General features: G+C 42.3%; 1 protein-coding gene across 1 annotated transcript in view; it reads right to left on the bottom strand.

Annotated features, from left to right (window-relative positions):
* FAM171A1 (family with sequence similarity 171 member A1) overlaps nt 1–17,123 on the bottom strand; it is a 409,935-nt gene that overhangs the window by 248,192 nt on the left and 144,620 nt on the right. The window contains exon 2 of the mRNA XM_069211592.1: nt 5,144–5,371. Within this exon, the coding sequence (XP_069067693.1) occupies nt 5,144–5,371 (228 nt within the window). The remainder of the gene's footprint in view (nt 1–5,143; nt 5,372–17,123) is intronic.

A 17,123-nucleotide genomic window follows, 5' to 3' on the forward strand; every position in this document is an offset into this window, starting at 1 on the left:
GGTTCTTGTATTTGCTCAAGTTAGAGCTATTAGCATTGTAAACTCCTAACCAGACTTTTCTTGCCATATAAACTGAAAATCAAAAGTAAGAGAGTTTCACATAAGCGAGCTGGCTGCTACCATGAGCATGAAGGAGACACAAACAGAAGTTTGCTCGCAGTTAAACGTATCGGCAAAAGTGCAATTATCCATGTAAAAGGGAAAATGTCATGCAAAGCGCCTGACTACTGCCCAGCAAAATTGCACTGCGTAGGAAATAAAAAGAAAAAGTAGTCCAGAAGCAATGGGGAAAACATGGAGGCTTGTATCTTTTCAGTAGTTTACCAGTGCTCTCGAGGAGGGCTAAAAAATGGAAAAGGCATTACATATGCGTGCCTTTCACTAATGAAATCAAATTAATTTTAAAAAGCAAGCCCACAAACCAACCAAACTGATGGGCGTGATATTGGCGTGGTTAAAATCCCACAGAAAAATTACAAGAGGGGCCAGAGCGATTGTGCGCTCAACCCTAACAATGGCAGAAAGTAATGCAGTGCAACCATATATTTAGCCCCTAGAGGGCATAGATAATTATACATATTCAGGGCTAAAAGACCTATGGCAACGATATTACAATGAAGGCCCTGAAAACACAATCTTCTCTCAGCTGTAAAACAAAAGTTTCAGCCATGAAATAGCTTGAACAGATACGGAATGGTGGAAGGGGTTATTATTTTGGGGTCCCCACTAACCTAGTGTGGGGACTCAAAGATGATCTAGACAGAAAGAGCACGTTGTAGTGAACATTTTGGTGGTGGCCCCATTGTCCTAGGTCCACAACAGGCTGAGTAAAGAGCAAATATATTTTGTAAAAGTAATGCCCTGCAAAGCATTACGGGCGAGTTTGTGCTGTGAATATTATAGTATGCTGACTGCAATGCTTTTATTTTGGGATTCCCAATACCCTAGTGTGGGGACCCAAAGATGATCTAGACAGAACGTGTATGTTGTAGTGAACTTTTTGGTGGTGGTCCCACTGTCCTAGGACCATCACTGGCTGAGTAAAGAGAAAAAAGGTTTCAAAAACAATGCTTCCAAAGCATTATGGGGCAAGTTTTCCCAAGTGCAGTGAATATTGTAGTATCAGCTCTCCCGCTGTGTTAGGAGAGCCGCTTCCGCTTTGAGGATTTCTGTTTTAGTAAACCATTCACAAATTTCAAGTGTTTAAAGGGGAGAGCCACAAGAAACTACTCCAATTAGGTAACTGAACAATGTGACCAGCGCTCCAATATCGCTGATCGAGTTATGCTATTGTGCCTGTTTGTGCTGTGAGAGCCATGGCTGCCATGCAGCACGAAGGGGAGAGAAAATAAATAGTTCTCCCACGCTGAAGTATATTGGAAATCGTGCAATAATAAGAGGGGCAGTCTGCAAGTCATGACCAAAAACAGCCTCAAGGTGGGACAAATGTAAAGCAATTACCCGTGACATTAAGGGATTTTTGAAAGGCAGGCCCACAAACGAGATAAAGTGAAAGGTGTGAGGTGCGTGTGGTTAAAAGACCACAATACTCACAACATGACAAAGAGCTTGCGCGCTCAACCTAAAAAAAAACAAAAATAAAAAAAAAGAAATAAAAATAAAAAGGGGGCTTGTACACAATTATCCTGCTGGATTGGACACATGAAAATCTGCCTTGGAAAGCAGCCATTAATAACCGACTGAGATTCAGGTACTTTTTCGGATCTTGTCTTGACAGTTCGAGATTTGAAAATGTAAGGGGAAGATGTAGCAGGTACAAACATTTTCACAGAGTACAGATTAATTTTCAGTTATGATGGAAGTACCAATGAGAGACTACCGGAGCATTGGGTTTCTCTATATGGCTTTGCTTTTCATATACCCGATTCAGCTATGCTCCTTTGAAAAGTGTGAATCATGCTACTGATTCAACCTGGAGGTTTATTTATGCCGAGTGAATGGTGGCTTGGGCCTCACAGGTCTAGTGTATGAATGTGGTATATTGATTCTAGTGTTCTATGCCCTGACTGGATTGCAAGTCTGTGCTACCTGGAAGGGTGTGTGGCAGCGTGTGAAAGCATGTGCGCGAGTGAAAGTGAGTGTGTAAAAGTGATAGCAGGTCTGTGTGTATGTACTGATAGGATACATATCTCAGTCTGTGTAGAAATCCAGCCTACGCTGCTGAGAGGACATTCAATTTATATTCTTTCAGGTTTTCCTTCCAATGAACCTTTTAGGGAGAATTTGAAATGGGGAGTGGCTATAGGCTGGGCTAATCAAACAGATATTTGTAGTTGCATTTGAACAGATCAGCCAAATTACCTGTAATTTTCTGCCTCCGTGCATTTGATTGACCAGCCAAATTGGGCCCTTTACTAACAGTTAACTTTTAACTTACATGCAATAAATATGTTAATGCAACAGCCACTACTGCTGATTGTAAGATATGTGGTTGCTTGCTATCATGCAACTAAAGCATGGACTGTAGATAGTAATATCAGCTTTGGATTCAGTGCTCAAGGTCAAGCCCGATGCACTTACAGCTGAGTGGACAACTCGGATGAGCACTTGGTGCTGAGACCCACACAGTGTCAGTGATGCTTGCCAAGTCCATTGCCTTAGGGTCATCCGACCTCCAGCTGAAAGTCCAAGGTCAGAGACAGATGTGCATTTCAGAAAAGAGTTGGAAAGGGACAATAGTTTCTGAAGTAACTTAACTACTGCTGTGATCTATCGTACTTGTCACACTACCAAGCCACACCCCCTAGGGACAAAGAAAGCACTGCCCTCACAAAGCCACACCTAATCTGAAAATGCATAATCACATTTACAAGCTGAGCTAAAGATATACCCAAGTACGATTAATATGGAGTCTCAATCCTTCCCAGCAAGGTATTTTTGGGGAGGGGTTTCACTAATTCCATTATACCACCAGGACTCCCTGATCAGGTGAAACCGCTTCCATCAAAGTCGATGATAGTACAGATCTGTTTGCCTCTAACTTCAGACCGTCCATGTTAAAACAGACAACAAATTTCCAGTTGTCATTAGTTAGAACTCCCCATGGAGTCCAATCAACATCATGAAATAAGAAAAAACTCTGAGAATTTCAAACCACCAGCTATACCATCAGTCCTTCCTCATGAGGGGGTGGGTAAAATGCAGAACCTTCCATCTTTCGGTGAGAGAGATGAAAGGAAAATCTGCAGAGAACTGTCAGGCCAAAGGGGCGCATCTGCTAATCACAGCATCAAACCAGCCATTCCTAGAGCCAATTGTATCCAGTAAACTACACAAAACCATGCTCCTCTGTTTTCCAAAATTGGCCAAGAGAAAAAGGCTTCCCACCTTGCTTCTTAATCCGCCATTACTCCCCAGGATTCCCCTGCTTCGCGTGCAAGTAACGATAACGTATGACGTTAGACTGCTGCAATACGAGAAAGGGCAGATTAGCCTTCCAAGGGTAAAGTCTTCCTCTCTACTGCCCGAGACAACAGACTGAATTCTGAAAGCACTCGTTCAGTGTGGTCTGTACGTGCAGCTTCTCTGAAAGGGAACTAACAAAAGGTCCATTAACTAATTCCCAGCATAGGCAAGCCAATCTTTCACCCCTGCTACCTCTTCCTGCAATTTATTCAGAGAAAAGTTTGAATTATGGCACTATCGGATCCTGGTGCAGGGCTAATAGCACATTATAGCTGGACCTGCATTCATCTCAGATGATGCATTTTTCTCTGTAATTAATCTCTTGCAGAGACATATATAAAAATGTCTAACTCTTACAACAGCAGGTACTCAAAATCTGTTGATTTGTGAACTTCAATCACAACTATGAGCTGTCAAGTCTAGTTATGAATTTAAAGTTCAGTTTACACGTTTCTTTTTGTGTTCATGATGCCGACAATCAGCAAGTATACCCTAGGTTGGACCAGGACATATGATCCCCAGGAACGGGGTCCTTATATTATAGAAAAAAATGCGACAAACTTGTTTTTTCCCCCTTGTACCAATTGTTGTGCAATAGATGCTTTATTCTCCCTTCTTTGCCCCATTTTAGCAACATGTTTAGCACTATATTCTTACGCTGTAGTTCCATGAGGTTTGCGTGCAGAAAAAAAAAAAGATTACAGTTGATTAATTTTCACTACATTTTGGGTACAGACACTGTTTGCTAGTCTTTGATTGATGGAATATTTTTTGAATAAAAGAAATTCGTAGGAACCACTATGATTTAGTTATTAATTTCTTAGCACTCCAGAAAGAGAAATATTATATAACCACCAACTTGCCTGACTCACCTAAATGAAAAACAATACAAATATAAATACTTGTAAGCTTCAAATCAATTGATAACTTGGTAAACAGTTCAAAAGCATTACAATAATTATGTTTTTGCCACTAATCGGTCTTATTTAAAATAGGAGATTGTAGACGCTATGAATGGGCATAAACTGAATGCATCACTTGCGATATTTCTTGTATTTAGAATTCTAAAATGCGGGTGCAGCATTTGGATATGGTATGGGAGTCCCTGAAAAAGTTGAGAATTGTTCAGAGATATCCAGCAGCAGGTATTCACAAAAGATTTCATATGCATGTGGCTTATTTTGAAGAGCAATTACTTTACACATTTCAATAAATATTTTAATTCGTTTTACTAAAGCGTTGTTGCCACCTTAAAAAGGACTCTCATATATTGTAAAATAAAGATATCAGCCATTTTCTTGTCAGATATAAAGGACAGATCAGCAACAGCGCAAAAGGTAGATGAATAGAAAGGGAAGGGCAACTCAGATGCCTCCATGGCCTTGGAAAAGACAGACCCATGCATTACATACACATCTGCGCTCTTTTAATCACAGTATCGCATGCCTCACACACATAGGCACTGAAACACTAGTAGAAGTCTCTCATGCTTTCTGCTTTAGTTTTTAAGCTTAATTTCAGTAGGATCGTATGGCAAATTGTGTAATAGCGGCACCCAATTGTGGGACAAAACACGTACTAACAAGGCGCTTCAAAGACATGTCTCACAAAATATATCTGCCAATTGTTATATGCTACGAGCAGAGTTGATGATAATTATTTCATAATGGGACAATAAAAATAGTTTGAAAAAAAATGGAAAATGCACATTTCTTACCAGGTAACCTTACTGGCCTCCATGGTGCAGAATTAGGCACATAAGCATGCTTAGAAGCGGTGATGATCAGCTGACTACCCAACTTATACTGGAACTTGATCAAGGCGCTGCCATCCACTCCAGAGTTCCCAGTGGCGATTGAAACTTGGTTGGTAAATATCTCAATGGAGGCTTCAGATATTGGCTGATGAGTGCTGGCATCGCTCACCTGAAGCTTCAATGTCACCTCTGAAAAAAACCACAAGAGCACATAAAGGTCAATGGCTGGAGCAGCTGGCTCGCGATTTCTATCAACACAAAGGGGCTGAATTTGACAAATGTTTTGCACTTCAGTAACGTGATAACAAACAGCTGACAAAATGCATCTAGTGATCAGTTACAGACAAAATGCTAAACAAGGTGCACCTTAAGATTGAGTCAAGCAACTAGTAACTGGCTTAAATGGGAATCACACATAAAACAAAAATAGAACACAAAGAAATCCAGCATATATCCCAGGTCCCTTTCCACTGGTGCCAACAACCATAAGGAGCCAGCTGTGAACTTTATGAATGGCCAGTCTGTGGTTTCTTGAAGAGTTTGCTTGGTGGATTCGACTTAAGATCACATTTCAAGAACATTGAATGGCTACGCAAACACTGCATAAGCAGCTCATGCAGAACAAAACATGGGGCCCGATTCATAAAGGTAAAGACTTAACAGTAAGTTTATGACTGCGGAGAGTCTGCAATCAGGGCGGAGAACTCCATGGTAATGTTGAGGAACTCAAAGTGAGAAACATCCATAAATTCACAGTAGAAAGGAAATTTTCTACAAAATCATCTTCACGCTACACATGGTCCCAGCAGGGATTGCAGAATAGGTTTCATCCAATGATAAAGGTACCACCAAAAGTCAGTAAGAACGCCCACCTTCATGCTTTTTAACTCCAAGCAAAAGCTCATAACTCGAAGATGTCATAACTGAAGGTAATGCAACCTTAAGTAAGGTTTGGCCAGCTATTTAACTAGCCAATTGTGTTATGGTTATATTTCTGTATGGGACAGGTCTAGTTTTAAGGACTGAAAGCCATTTTGACTATTTACAAATGGAGAGAAACAAGCATTTTTATATATATAAAATAAAATAAAAAATAAAAATTAAAATTAAAAATAAAAACTTGTGGCGATGTATGTTAAAGCAGCAGGACTTGCAACGAATCCAAACCAAGCACTGGTAAGTGATTTCTCTAACCACAGCTTGCAGACTCTAGATGCAAGCATAAGAAAACATATTCCCTTTGCGAGAAATCCTCTACTTAGCCCATTCTGCAATTACAGACTTAAACATACTTGGGCGCTACTGAATGGTTCCTTCCAGTGAACGTTGCGCCTGTTTGGGCACCACTGATGGAGTCTTAAGCCAGATGCTGCTTTCTTAATGTTCTAGCACGTGAGGGTTGGACGAGCAACCATTGACTACAGCTTACAACTGCTTACATGCAATATGCCATGAAAACTGCAGCCAATGCCAAAACATGCTGTGAAAGGCTTTCCGTTGTATTACAGAATTAAGAACAATAATTAGTCAAACGGAAACCATGTACTGTGTCTGGCACTATTGCTTCTTTACATAACCCAACTGACCGGTTCTGAAGGTCAGCTGCATCAACCACTTCAACTGTTGTTTAAATCACATCAACGAACTGTGTTTTGGCTTCTAACCCTCAGTGTGGCCTCATTCAGAGCAGCACTTCCAGCAAAAACAAGCCTCTTATCAAGGAGAACGACATACATGCTTGTCTCAGTGTGAGGTTTGATAAGAATGGTGTGTGACTCAGTGTAGAATAACAGTTCAATTTTTTGTAGATGCTTTTATCATTTTAATTACACATGCATGTTTCCATTGGAAACAAGTGATAATATGAGGAACAGAAACAAGACACCCGATTTTGGTTTTAACGTTAAAACCCTTGGCTTTAATACAACTTTTCAAAGTATATTTGATCATATTGCTGTATAACTTAGCCAACACAAAATAGACCACATGGCTGATTCACAGACATTTATGATGTAGTACCAGTTTACGTAAGACTACATGCCTTTGTAAACTGACCCCAAAACATCTAAAATGTGAATATTCAGGAAACATTAATTTACAATTGGTGCCCTCTTGTGGCTTTTGTTAATGGGGAGTTGGGCATATTGAGCCAGTGCACAAAGGCACGTGTGAGTATGTGAAGGCGTGCTCCTGAAGTAAGTGGCTTTGTGTATCAGCTCCCAAACACTACACCAGAATGCCACATCTGCAGAAGTAAAACCTCGGCTATGGCTGTTCCACTGGAGCACAATTTCGGATCACTGATGGGTTTTCCAATTTGCAATGAAACAGAAGATGCAGCTTTGAGTGAGAATCCCAAAACATTCCACAGAGTTCTTATGGAAACGTGGGTTATTCATCAAGGTTCGAGGAAAACCGATTGACAACGTCACAGGAAACCTGTAAACAAGGTCTGGGAATCACTTGAAATCTTAAGATATGGCCTTGAGCTCTAGCTTCTCAACACTCGAGTCTTCTATTGCTACAAAGTAAAGTTCTCACAACGCAATTAAGATTTGATAACGGCTGGTGACACCGAAAAGCTGGCATTACAGACAAATTTGTTGATGGTGACTTTGAGCCCAGCAAAACAGTATGCTAGTCGGAGTCATAAAAAAGAACACTGTAATAAGACTCATTCTAATATGTATCCGGAAGTGTGCATGTGCCAGGATGCACTTGTGCTGTTGTGTAGCGTTAAGGACTCATTAACTATTGACCTGTGCTAAATTTTGCGTTTAGTCTTCATCTGATACATAAACTCACGGTGTGCAGGCTCAAATGGCATGTCACAAAAAGGGGCGATGGCCCAATCTTAGGTTGCAATCTGGGTCAAGAAAAGGTAAAGAATCCAGGCATCACTTGGTACATGTATTAATCTAGGTGCTTATATAGCTCTATGACCTAACAATATGATCACATCACCCCCATCAATATGGCTCCTCTTGCCATCCCACAGCTTCAACACCGGCTGCATCGTTTATAAAGCAATCAGGACCAGCACACTAGCTTATCTTGCAGACCAGTTCACCATGTGTCACAACCTCTTTCACAGGGCCACAGGGCACATAGTGGCCACGGACCCAACCATGGTGGAGGAGGCCTTTTACTCACTACTGATGTCCCAGAGACTGGCATACTATGGGTCCTGGTCCAAGTACCCCTTGGAACAAAACAGCATGTCTCTTCTACCTATCCAGAGTTTGAACAAACATTATGTTATCCATCAGGGCTGTTCCACCTCCGTAAAAAAACACTACATTACAATGCATTACCAGTCCACAGACCAGCTAGCTCTTGGCGAGGTATGGGTTATAGAAATACCACATACATACGCATCACCTTCTTTTTTCAGAAAACTATGGAGCCTGCATTTAGGGTCCAGGACTATCTAATAGCATTGTTCACTGGGCATGATCTCATAACATATTCCTCTCTTGCTATCATTAATTTTGTGGTTTAATCAAAGGCTATTCTCAATGCCTTGCTTATTAGGATTTTCCCGATTCACAGATACTCTGGTTCTGCTGCCGTGGCAGTCAGCCGCAAAGTATTCAACAGTTTTGAACCGTGAACTCCTGAGCTCTGCCTCCGTTTTTACTTCATGAAGGTTTACAAGTCACCTGATGTGATTTAGCCGACCGAAATTCCTGGCTGGGCTGTAGTGGAGAGAAGTAAAGAAGAAGGTTTGCAGGCACCTGAGGCTTTTCTTCCAATGCTTAATACAATTCAGAGAACTTTGAACTTGATTTTCTCTTCTACCAGGAGCCAGTGAAATAGGAAAACTTGTGTTACCTGGCCACGATTTCTCTGGTTTAAGCACTGCCTGGTTTAATGATTCCGTAAGCACTTTTGTCAGTATGTTTTTGAAGAAGTGTATACCACGTTACAGTAGCCAAGACTCACCATTACCAAGCCCCTGATGGGTGCAGAGAAGGCCAGGATTTTTCCGAGCTAGACAGCTGCAAATGTAGGCCCTTAACCAATGAACTGACTTGCTGTGATAAAGACATACTAACATTGAAAATACCTCCCAGATTTACCTTTATGGGTGCAAGTGATTGTCTTCCCAGATTCAGTGGCCATTTGAAGGGAATGCATTCTCGTCTCCTCCTGAATGGCAGTCTATTTGTGCCTCTACATTTTTCAATAAGTTGGGGGTTTGGTTTAAAGCACCTAAATATTTAGATAAACTGGCACTCAAAGACCCAAATTCAAGTCAAACAAAATAACAAAAATGGATTAATTAAGGAAAAAAGGATCCGAAAAAGGGTCGACACCAAGGTGGCAGCAAGGCAAGATGCTCTGCACTTTCGTTCTCCTCCAGCAAAATTTGATCATAAGCACATATGAAACGCAGATATAAGTTCTGCCCTTTGAAATCCATTGTCAAACTCCGAGGAAGTGTTTATTTATTTCCCTATGAAATGGACTAGGTCTATGCCAGAGGAGCAGTACTCAATTCCCCACTCTCTGCAGAGCTGGTGGCTGGACAATATGGTGGCATAATTGTGCTGTACCTAAGCTCTGAAAAGTGGGGAGCTGATGGAACATGTTTGGAAGGTGATTTAAACGCATTTCTCTGCACTTTCTAACAGGATGACGACTGTGTGGACTAGAGATGTGGGGTGGTGCTTGAGATTCTGAACAGTCGCCAGCTAATGTTGCATCTGTACAGGAGAATTTGATAGATTCCTGTCGCCAGATGTAATCAATACAATTAGAGTGCTGTGTGGGATGGACTCTCCGCATAGTGCATATACATCCCTACAGGCTGAAATGTAGGAAGCCATCTTGGTAGTACTGGATAAAGAAGAATGGCAGAGAAGCGCTCATAAGTCGTGGTACATGCTTGCGATCTGACAAGATGAAATATACTGAGCAAAGAAATGAATAATACTGAAAAGTAAGCAAGGGACCAAATTAAGAGATATTAGAGGGCTGGCCTGACCCCCCAGGTGGCCCAATGATGTTTCCACTGGGGAAAGCAGAACAGATAAAACAGTAGTGAAGGGACACTTCCACAGTGCTAAAAAGATAGTTGGATACCTTAAAACAGGAGTGTGCAACTCTGGTAAATGGGTGTAGAGGAGGTGTTTTAATGAATGACAGATTTTCATAACATCCTTTTTAGAGTTGTGGAATTGAACAGTCTAAATGTATGCCATGTGCACAGTTAAAAGGTATAGGAAGTTGTCCCTTGTTGCAGTTACCCCCCCCCCCCCACACACACTTTTTTGCCAGATATTGATGCGGACTGGATAGAGGGTACTGGGATCCTGCTAACCAGGCCCCAGCACCAGTGTTCTCCCCCTAAAACAGTACCATTGTTTCCAGAATTGGAACACGTCTGGCACACATATAAGTCCCTTGTAAAAGGTAGCAGTGGTACCAAGTGCCCTATAGCCAGGGAAGATCCCTAAGGGATGCAACACGTGTTGTGCCACCCTTAGGTACCTCTCACCAAACACATGCACACTTCCATTGCAGATTGTGGATGTTGGTGGGGAGAAAAAGGCAAAATCAATATGGCATCCCTCTCAGGATGCCATTCCCACAAAACACTGCCCTGTGGGATAGGCAAATCTCACCTCTAGCAGGCCTTACAACCCCAAGGCAGGGGGCACTATACAAAGGTGAGGGCATAGCTGCATAAGCAATATGCCCCTACAGTGCTTAAGTCCATTGTTAGACATTGTAAGTGCAGTGTGGCCATATTAAATACACAGGCTGGATGTTTGTCATTACGAACTCCACAGCTCCATGATGGCTTCACTGAAGGCTGGGAAGTTTGGTATCAAACTTCTCAGCACAATACATCCACACTGATGCCAGTGTTGGATGTATTCTAAAAAGCACATCAAGGGCATCTTAGAGATGCCCCCTGCATTTTAGGAATGTGTCCTCCTCCCCAAAGAAAGTGAGCACAGCAAGGGGGGTAGCCACCATCGGGGACAATAGCCACGGGCTACTGCCCTCTGACCCCCTGTAACACCCCGAAATCTAGTATTTAAGGGCTTCCCTGAACCCAGCTCACCAGATTCTTGGTGACCTCACAAGAAAGAAGGACTGCTAAGCTGGAACCCCAGCAGAGAAGAAGGAAGACGCAAACTGACTTGGCCCCAGCCCTAATGGCCTGTCTCCTGCTTCAGATAAACTCCAACAAGAAAGCGACATCCTGTGGAACCAGCGACTTCTGCCAAGCTCCAGAGGACTGCCCTGCATCACAAAAGACCAAGAACTCCCGAGGACAGCAGCCCTGTCCAAGAAGAAACCTCAAAGGACTCCAGGGCATCCCTGGATCCGCAAGCCCTGACCACGGCCCATGTCTAGATGGCCCAACCGGCTAGAAAGGATCCCCAGGTGATTACAAGCAAGTGTCCACCCTGGGTTGCTCTCTCCTGCACCCCACGACGACACCTGCAGTGTGAATCCAGAGGACCACCTTGACCACGAAAGCTCTTAGACGTTGGATATCTTCGTCCAAGGTACAAGGCACCTGCAGCCCCCAGGCCTTAGAGACCCCGACCACCGGTGCAGCAACGTTCAGCAGGCAGCCCTCCTACTTGTCCAGCCTGGGGTTTTCTCGAACCGACCCCCTGGACCCAGCCTACAGCATCTAAGAGACCCCTGGGGTTCCCTCACAGGAAAGCACTGGGAGCCTGACGCTCTGTTTGCACCCTGCACCCAGCCGCACCTGAGGATGTAAGTTTGGTGCCTACCTGCGCTGCCCCTCTCGGGTAATTACCTGCCAGCAGATCTGAAACCAAGGGCCCCCAGTCTCCATAGAAGTCCATGTTAATTTGCCTCAACTTTGAGCTCTGCGCCCGGCCGGCCCTGTGTTGCTGGGTGTTTGGGGTTAACCTGAACCCTATCCCCCGGAGATTGGAACTGTAAGTGTTGTACTTGCCTGCAAAATCGTACTAACTTTTTGCACACTATATCTCATTTTGATATAGTATATACAGAGCCAGCTTCCTAAAAAAGGATTATTGCCAATTACCTGGTTTGGACCCCTTCTGTCCCATTGTGCCAATATTGGATAACTCCCAGTCTAAAATCCTTTAAGAAAATATGAATAAGCATATTTATTTCAGTAAAAACCCTAAAAAAATAATAATATATATATATATATATATATATATACATACATATATATGTATATATGTATATATATATATATATATATATATATATATGCAGACAGAAATGGTAGGCAAAGGAAAAAAACACAAAAGAGACCTGTACAAGCGAGGTGATGGCGAAGGCATACCACATCACCTAGAGAATTGAAGTCTGTCATTTTGGAAGATCTTTAAAACATTTCATGCAAGAGGATGTCCGGTTGAAATTGCCCAGAAGACCAAGGAGACAATGATTTGGAATTGTGCTTGAAAGAACTCTATGCACAAAGCTGATGGATGGGTACTTGGGTCACAATAAAAATGAGAATATATGAAAAAGGAGAATACACCAGAGGATTTGAAGTTAAAATGCATTCCTACAAATAAATAATTTAATTCAAGTGAGAGCCTTTAGAAATACTACTATTCAAGTAAGGGAACTCCCCAATTACTTTTAGATAGGCTACGAATAATAGTTTTTACAGTTGCTATAAAAAATATTATTCATAGCCTATCTAAAAGAAATCACATTTATTACACATAGTTATGTCCAGTTAAACCATTGTTTCCAGACGGAGATTCCATGCATGATCCTCCGAGCACACTTCTAACATTCTCATCACTACACATGGAAGTTCTTGGTCACATATTTACTAACTACTCACACGTTAATCCGTGGGAAAGATAATCGAAATCTGCAGCCATGCACGTCTGACACATATCCAACGGGAGCCCAAGCAGCTGGGGTGCAATATTAATAAATTCAAACCCAGAATATGGGTAACAGATCTACAAACTGCTGTAGCACTTAGAAACACTAAGTGTAACAGCCCTCCACTTAGCAGTGTATAGCACCGAAATAACCACGGAAGAAGGCCCTTAAAAGCCGTGTACTACAATCTATTCAAACACGTTCAGGAAGGTAGAACAGTACAGCATTTATGATGATCAATTGAATATATTTGGTGAATAAGTCAATTGCCCCACGGGCCGGTGGAGGAGGAGAGGGCCTCAGCGTTTACTGGGTTAGGGAATAGGGATTTCCCTCATTGAAATACAGCCAAATCTATTCATCACAATCAGCGCACACCCACTCACATTTAAGAAGACAGTGAAACCTCGGACCCTGAGCCTCTCCGCCTCACATGCAATCATTCAAAATAATTGATCTGAGAAGCCTTGGCAAACCCGAAGCAAAGCCCACACGAAAGTCACGACACTGCACAGCCCAGCGGAGAGCGTTCTTGCATGCACTGAAAAACTGAGCACAAGCAGGAAACAGAACTGCCCTCGAGCATGAAGAGGTACAGTAACTGCTGTACTAGGACTAGCGTGGGTTGACCTTCAGGATGCTCAAACTCGGAGCCGAGTGTTACTTCAAATTAGTGAAATGCACCAACAACCGCAGAGATGGGTACACAATGACAAGGGTCAGTGACATTTTAAGGAGTTCAGAGCCCCCGTTTAGAACAGCTTTGCATCTATGATCCAATGTCATCTCTTTCATGCCCTCTTTGGCCAGCTCACTGAGTGCACATGGACACCGGTCCAGATTCTAAAGGTGTTAACATCTAATATTCAGGCCTAGTCACAAGTGTCTTGAATATTATAATACAGCAGCCGCTAATATTCTTGCAAATATTTGTGACCCCTTACCATTTCTCATATGTGAAGTCCTGTTTTGATCTAAAAGATGTTTTATGAATGGTGTTAAAAAAAAAAAAAAATATATATATATATATATATATATATATATATATATATATATATATATATATATCATTGCGCTACAAAATGTCAGTAAAAGACTCCCCTACTTCACTCACATTAAAAGTAAAAGGAAAACGGTTGTTAAAACAATCTTCTTATCCGTTATTCAAGGTCATCAGGGCAAAACTCTGCAGAATAGAGTGGACTTTATCTGGGAGCCCCCTGAAGGACTGGGGCCCTTGCTCGTGCCGTAAAATGTTTCTGAGAAGGGCGTGTCTGCATTCTGCCTGCGCTTGCATAACACGCCTGCGCTTTCCAGAAACCTCGTCTCGCATGTTTGCTGAGTGGGTGCCAGCGGGCCCCGATCCAACCCCACAGGTGGAACTATTCACAGCGGACTGCAAGGACACACGGGACCAAAGATAACACCTGGCAGCTGTTTATGTGAAGTCTGTGGGAAAAGGGAGAACTCCATGCAAGCCGTGCGACGTCACATGCAGCTTTCCTCTACTGGGAACGTTCAAATCGATGTACATTAAAATAAAATAGAAGCAGGGGCCTGGAGGCAAACAGATAAAGGGAACACAAGTCTTAAACCCACAATAACAGTTAATGATCTACCAGTGAATGAGCAAAGGACGTTTAATCCCACATTGTTTTGAAATCCAAATCTAGTCCCAACCAGATCTGCCTTCGGTCAGCCATGTGAACAATCACTGAGTGCCTGTGACAGAGGTGTGAGGGTTCACAATGTGTGCCCTCGGACATAACGTGGGATTACAAAATAAATGTCTGCAAGTAAGGCCACTAGAAGCAAAAGACATTGGAATGAAGGCGCCAGACTGTATTAAACAGAGCTAACTCTGCTACACTGGACGTTGGGCAGTGGCTTTTATACACACTGGGAACACAATCTTGCACTTACAGTATGCAATGCTGCGGGCAGCACTGATGAAGCAGAAAATGAAGGTTTTACATTTATTAACGCATAAACGTAGTGTGAAATAATCATGTGTGACTTTAACCGAGCTAATAAAGATTGTACGGGGACAAAATGTGCCCTCAGAGTAGTTTGCCAACATTTATAAGCGTGCTTTATATAACGTGATGTATTAGAATTGCACTAATCCGACATAATCATGAACGTGTGCTACGATTTGCTTGTTTGAAATGTTTTAGCTTAGCATAACTTTAGCGGAGGCTTTGGCCTAGTTGCCTGGTCTCACGGTTTAGATGCTCGTATTTTTCCAATGTGCTAATAAACGTGTATTTTTGCTTGAAGCTGTACTTTTCCACTGAGATCGTTCACATGCTTATCTTAAGGTTTCGTGCCAGCCTGGCATATTTCTCTCTTTACTCCAAGGTCAATCTGCAGGTGCGGACAATGGAAGCTCTGAAAGTGAGTTAATTGGTATAAAATGTTGCAACTTGCGTACCCATCTCCAAGGATAATGTATGCTTAAGTAAAAGCTTGAGAACTGTCGTTTTTGATTGGACAATTTGAAGCTAACCTATGAACCCTCCAATGGAAGACCCTACTGGATTTGAACTGTTGTCTATAAAAACCAGGTGCACGAGAAGAAAGTAGCTATTACCAGCTCGATACCCGCCATTTTGTAGACTTTGCAGCTATTATGGCCCACCTTGCTGCGACGCCATTTTGAAAGAGACTTTGATGCTTTCTCTAATCGAGAGAAAGAGATTCTAAATGATTCTTGCCCTAGAGACTTTAACTTTGATTTAATCCCTTGCATGAAGTAGTAGTTTTACCTTGCCGCCGTGAGGCAATTGCCCCGTCCACCCCTGCCCCTTTGCCCCGTCCCATGCTGATCGAGACGGTACCCATGCTGATCGAGAAACGGTACCTGTGAGACGAAGACTTCCTTGTATGCTGATCGTAATTGGTAAATATGAAAGGAAATTGTAAAATTGCATTGTGTTTCTTTTAGGTAACCAACTGCTGATTTTGATAAGATCCCTAGTATGAGTTTTCTAAATTTATGTTGCTAAATTGTTTTCGCATGAAGCCCCACATGCCGATGCTAATTTGAGGTTAGACGAGGATTCCTTTTGTTGCACGATGCAATTTGAGACCTTGTTATGCTGACTAAATGTATGCAATTAGTTCATTACAGATTATCGTATTAGTGATTTGTACTGCTATTATCGAATGCCTGGTTATTCAAATGCTACATAGATTGCACTTGTTTCGCCGCTATGGACAGCTATTAATGTTCATTTATGTTTATCATTTGGTGTTGAGACACATCTATATTGTGCTAGCTTTGTTAATATAGGGAAATAAATTCACTAACTTTGAATAAACTGGTGTGGTTATTCCTGACTGAAAGGTCAGGGTTCGCCGAAAATGTATTCTGGATTAATTGTTAAGTGTTATGTTGATCAGGGTGTTGCTTATGTTAGTTATTGATTATTGATTTAATGAAATTGACTGATTAAGGGTACGGAGAGTTCCACTTAGTCAAAAGATTCATCGGCCTAAAGAGTGTCCGAATACAGGTAAATTATTAGTACGGACCGCTCCATCAGTAGATGGTAGCAGAGGACGGTTTCGTCTTTTGGGACCCCGTACTATTAAAGTGCATGGTGTTGAATTAACGGTTACGCCCTTTGAGACCCCACTCGAGAAGTTGAATTAGATTTTTCTTGATAAAACTGATTGACCGAATGATGATGGGCTAGGTCCACCGCGACTTTCCCGGGATCTCGGAGCTTGCGAATGAAGAGAATGGAGGTGTGAGATCAGCGTTGGCGGTACTAGTGATGGTATGAGTGAAGTTAGGGTTTTGCGCTTGCACAGCTTATTGCCGCAGGGTGTGTGAAAAGGTTGCGAGGATTTTTCTTTTTTTTTTTTAGAGAATAGCGGAGGTGCGACTCCGAGTGTAGAAGTAGGGAAGTCGTCGAACTTCATAGAAATAGCGGAGGTGCGACTCCGAGTGTGAGAGTAGGGAAGTCGTCGAACTTCATGTGCGTGTGGCGCTTTGTGCATAAAAAGGTCCACGTGGTTGTTGTTGTTGAGACGGGCCCTGCGAGGTCAAGAGACTCCG

Source organism: Pleurodeles waltl, chromosome 10 (genome assembly GCF_031143425.1).
Source record: "Pleurodeles waltl isolate 20211129_DDA chromosome 10, aPleWal1.hap1.20221129, whole genome shotgun sequence".
NCBI lineage: Eukaryota > Metazoa > Chordata > Amphibia > Caudata > Salamandridae > Pleurodeles > Pleurodeles waltl.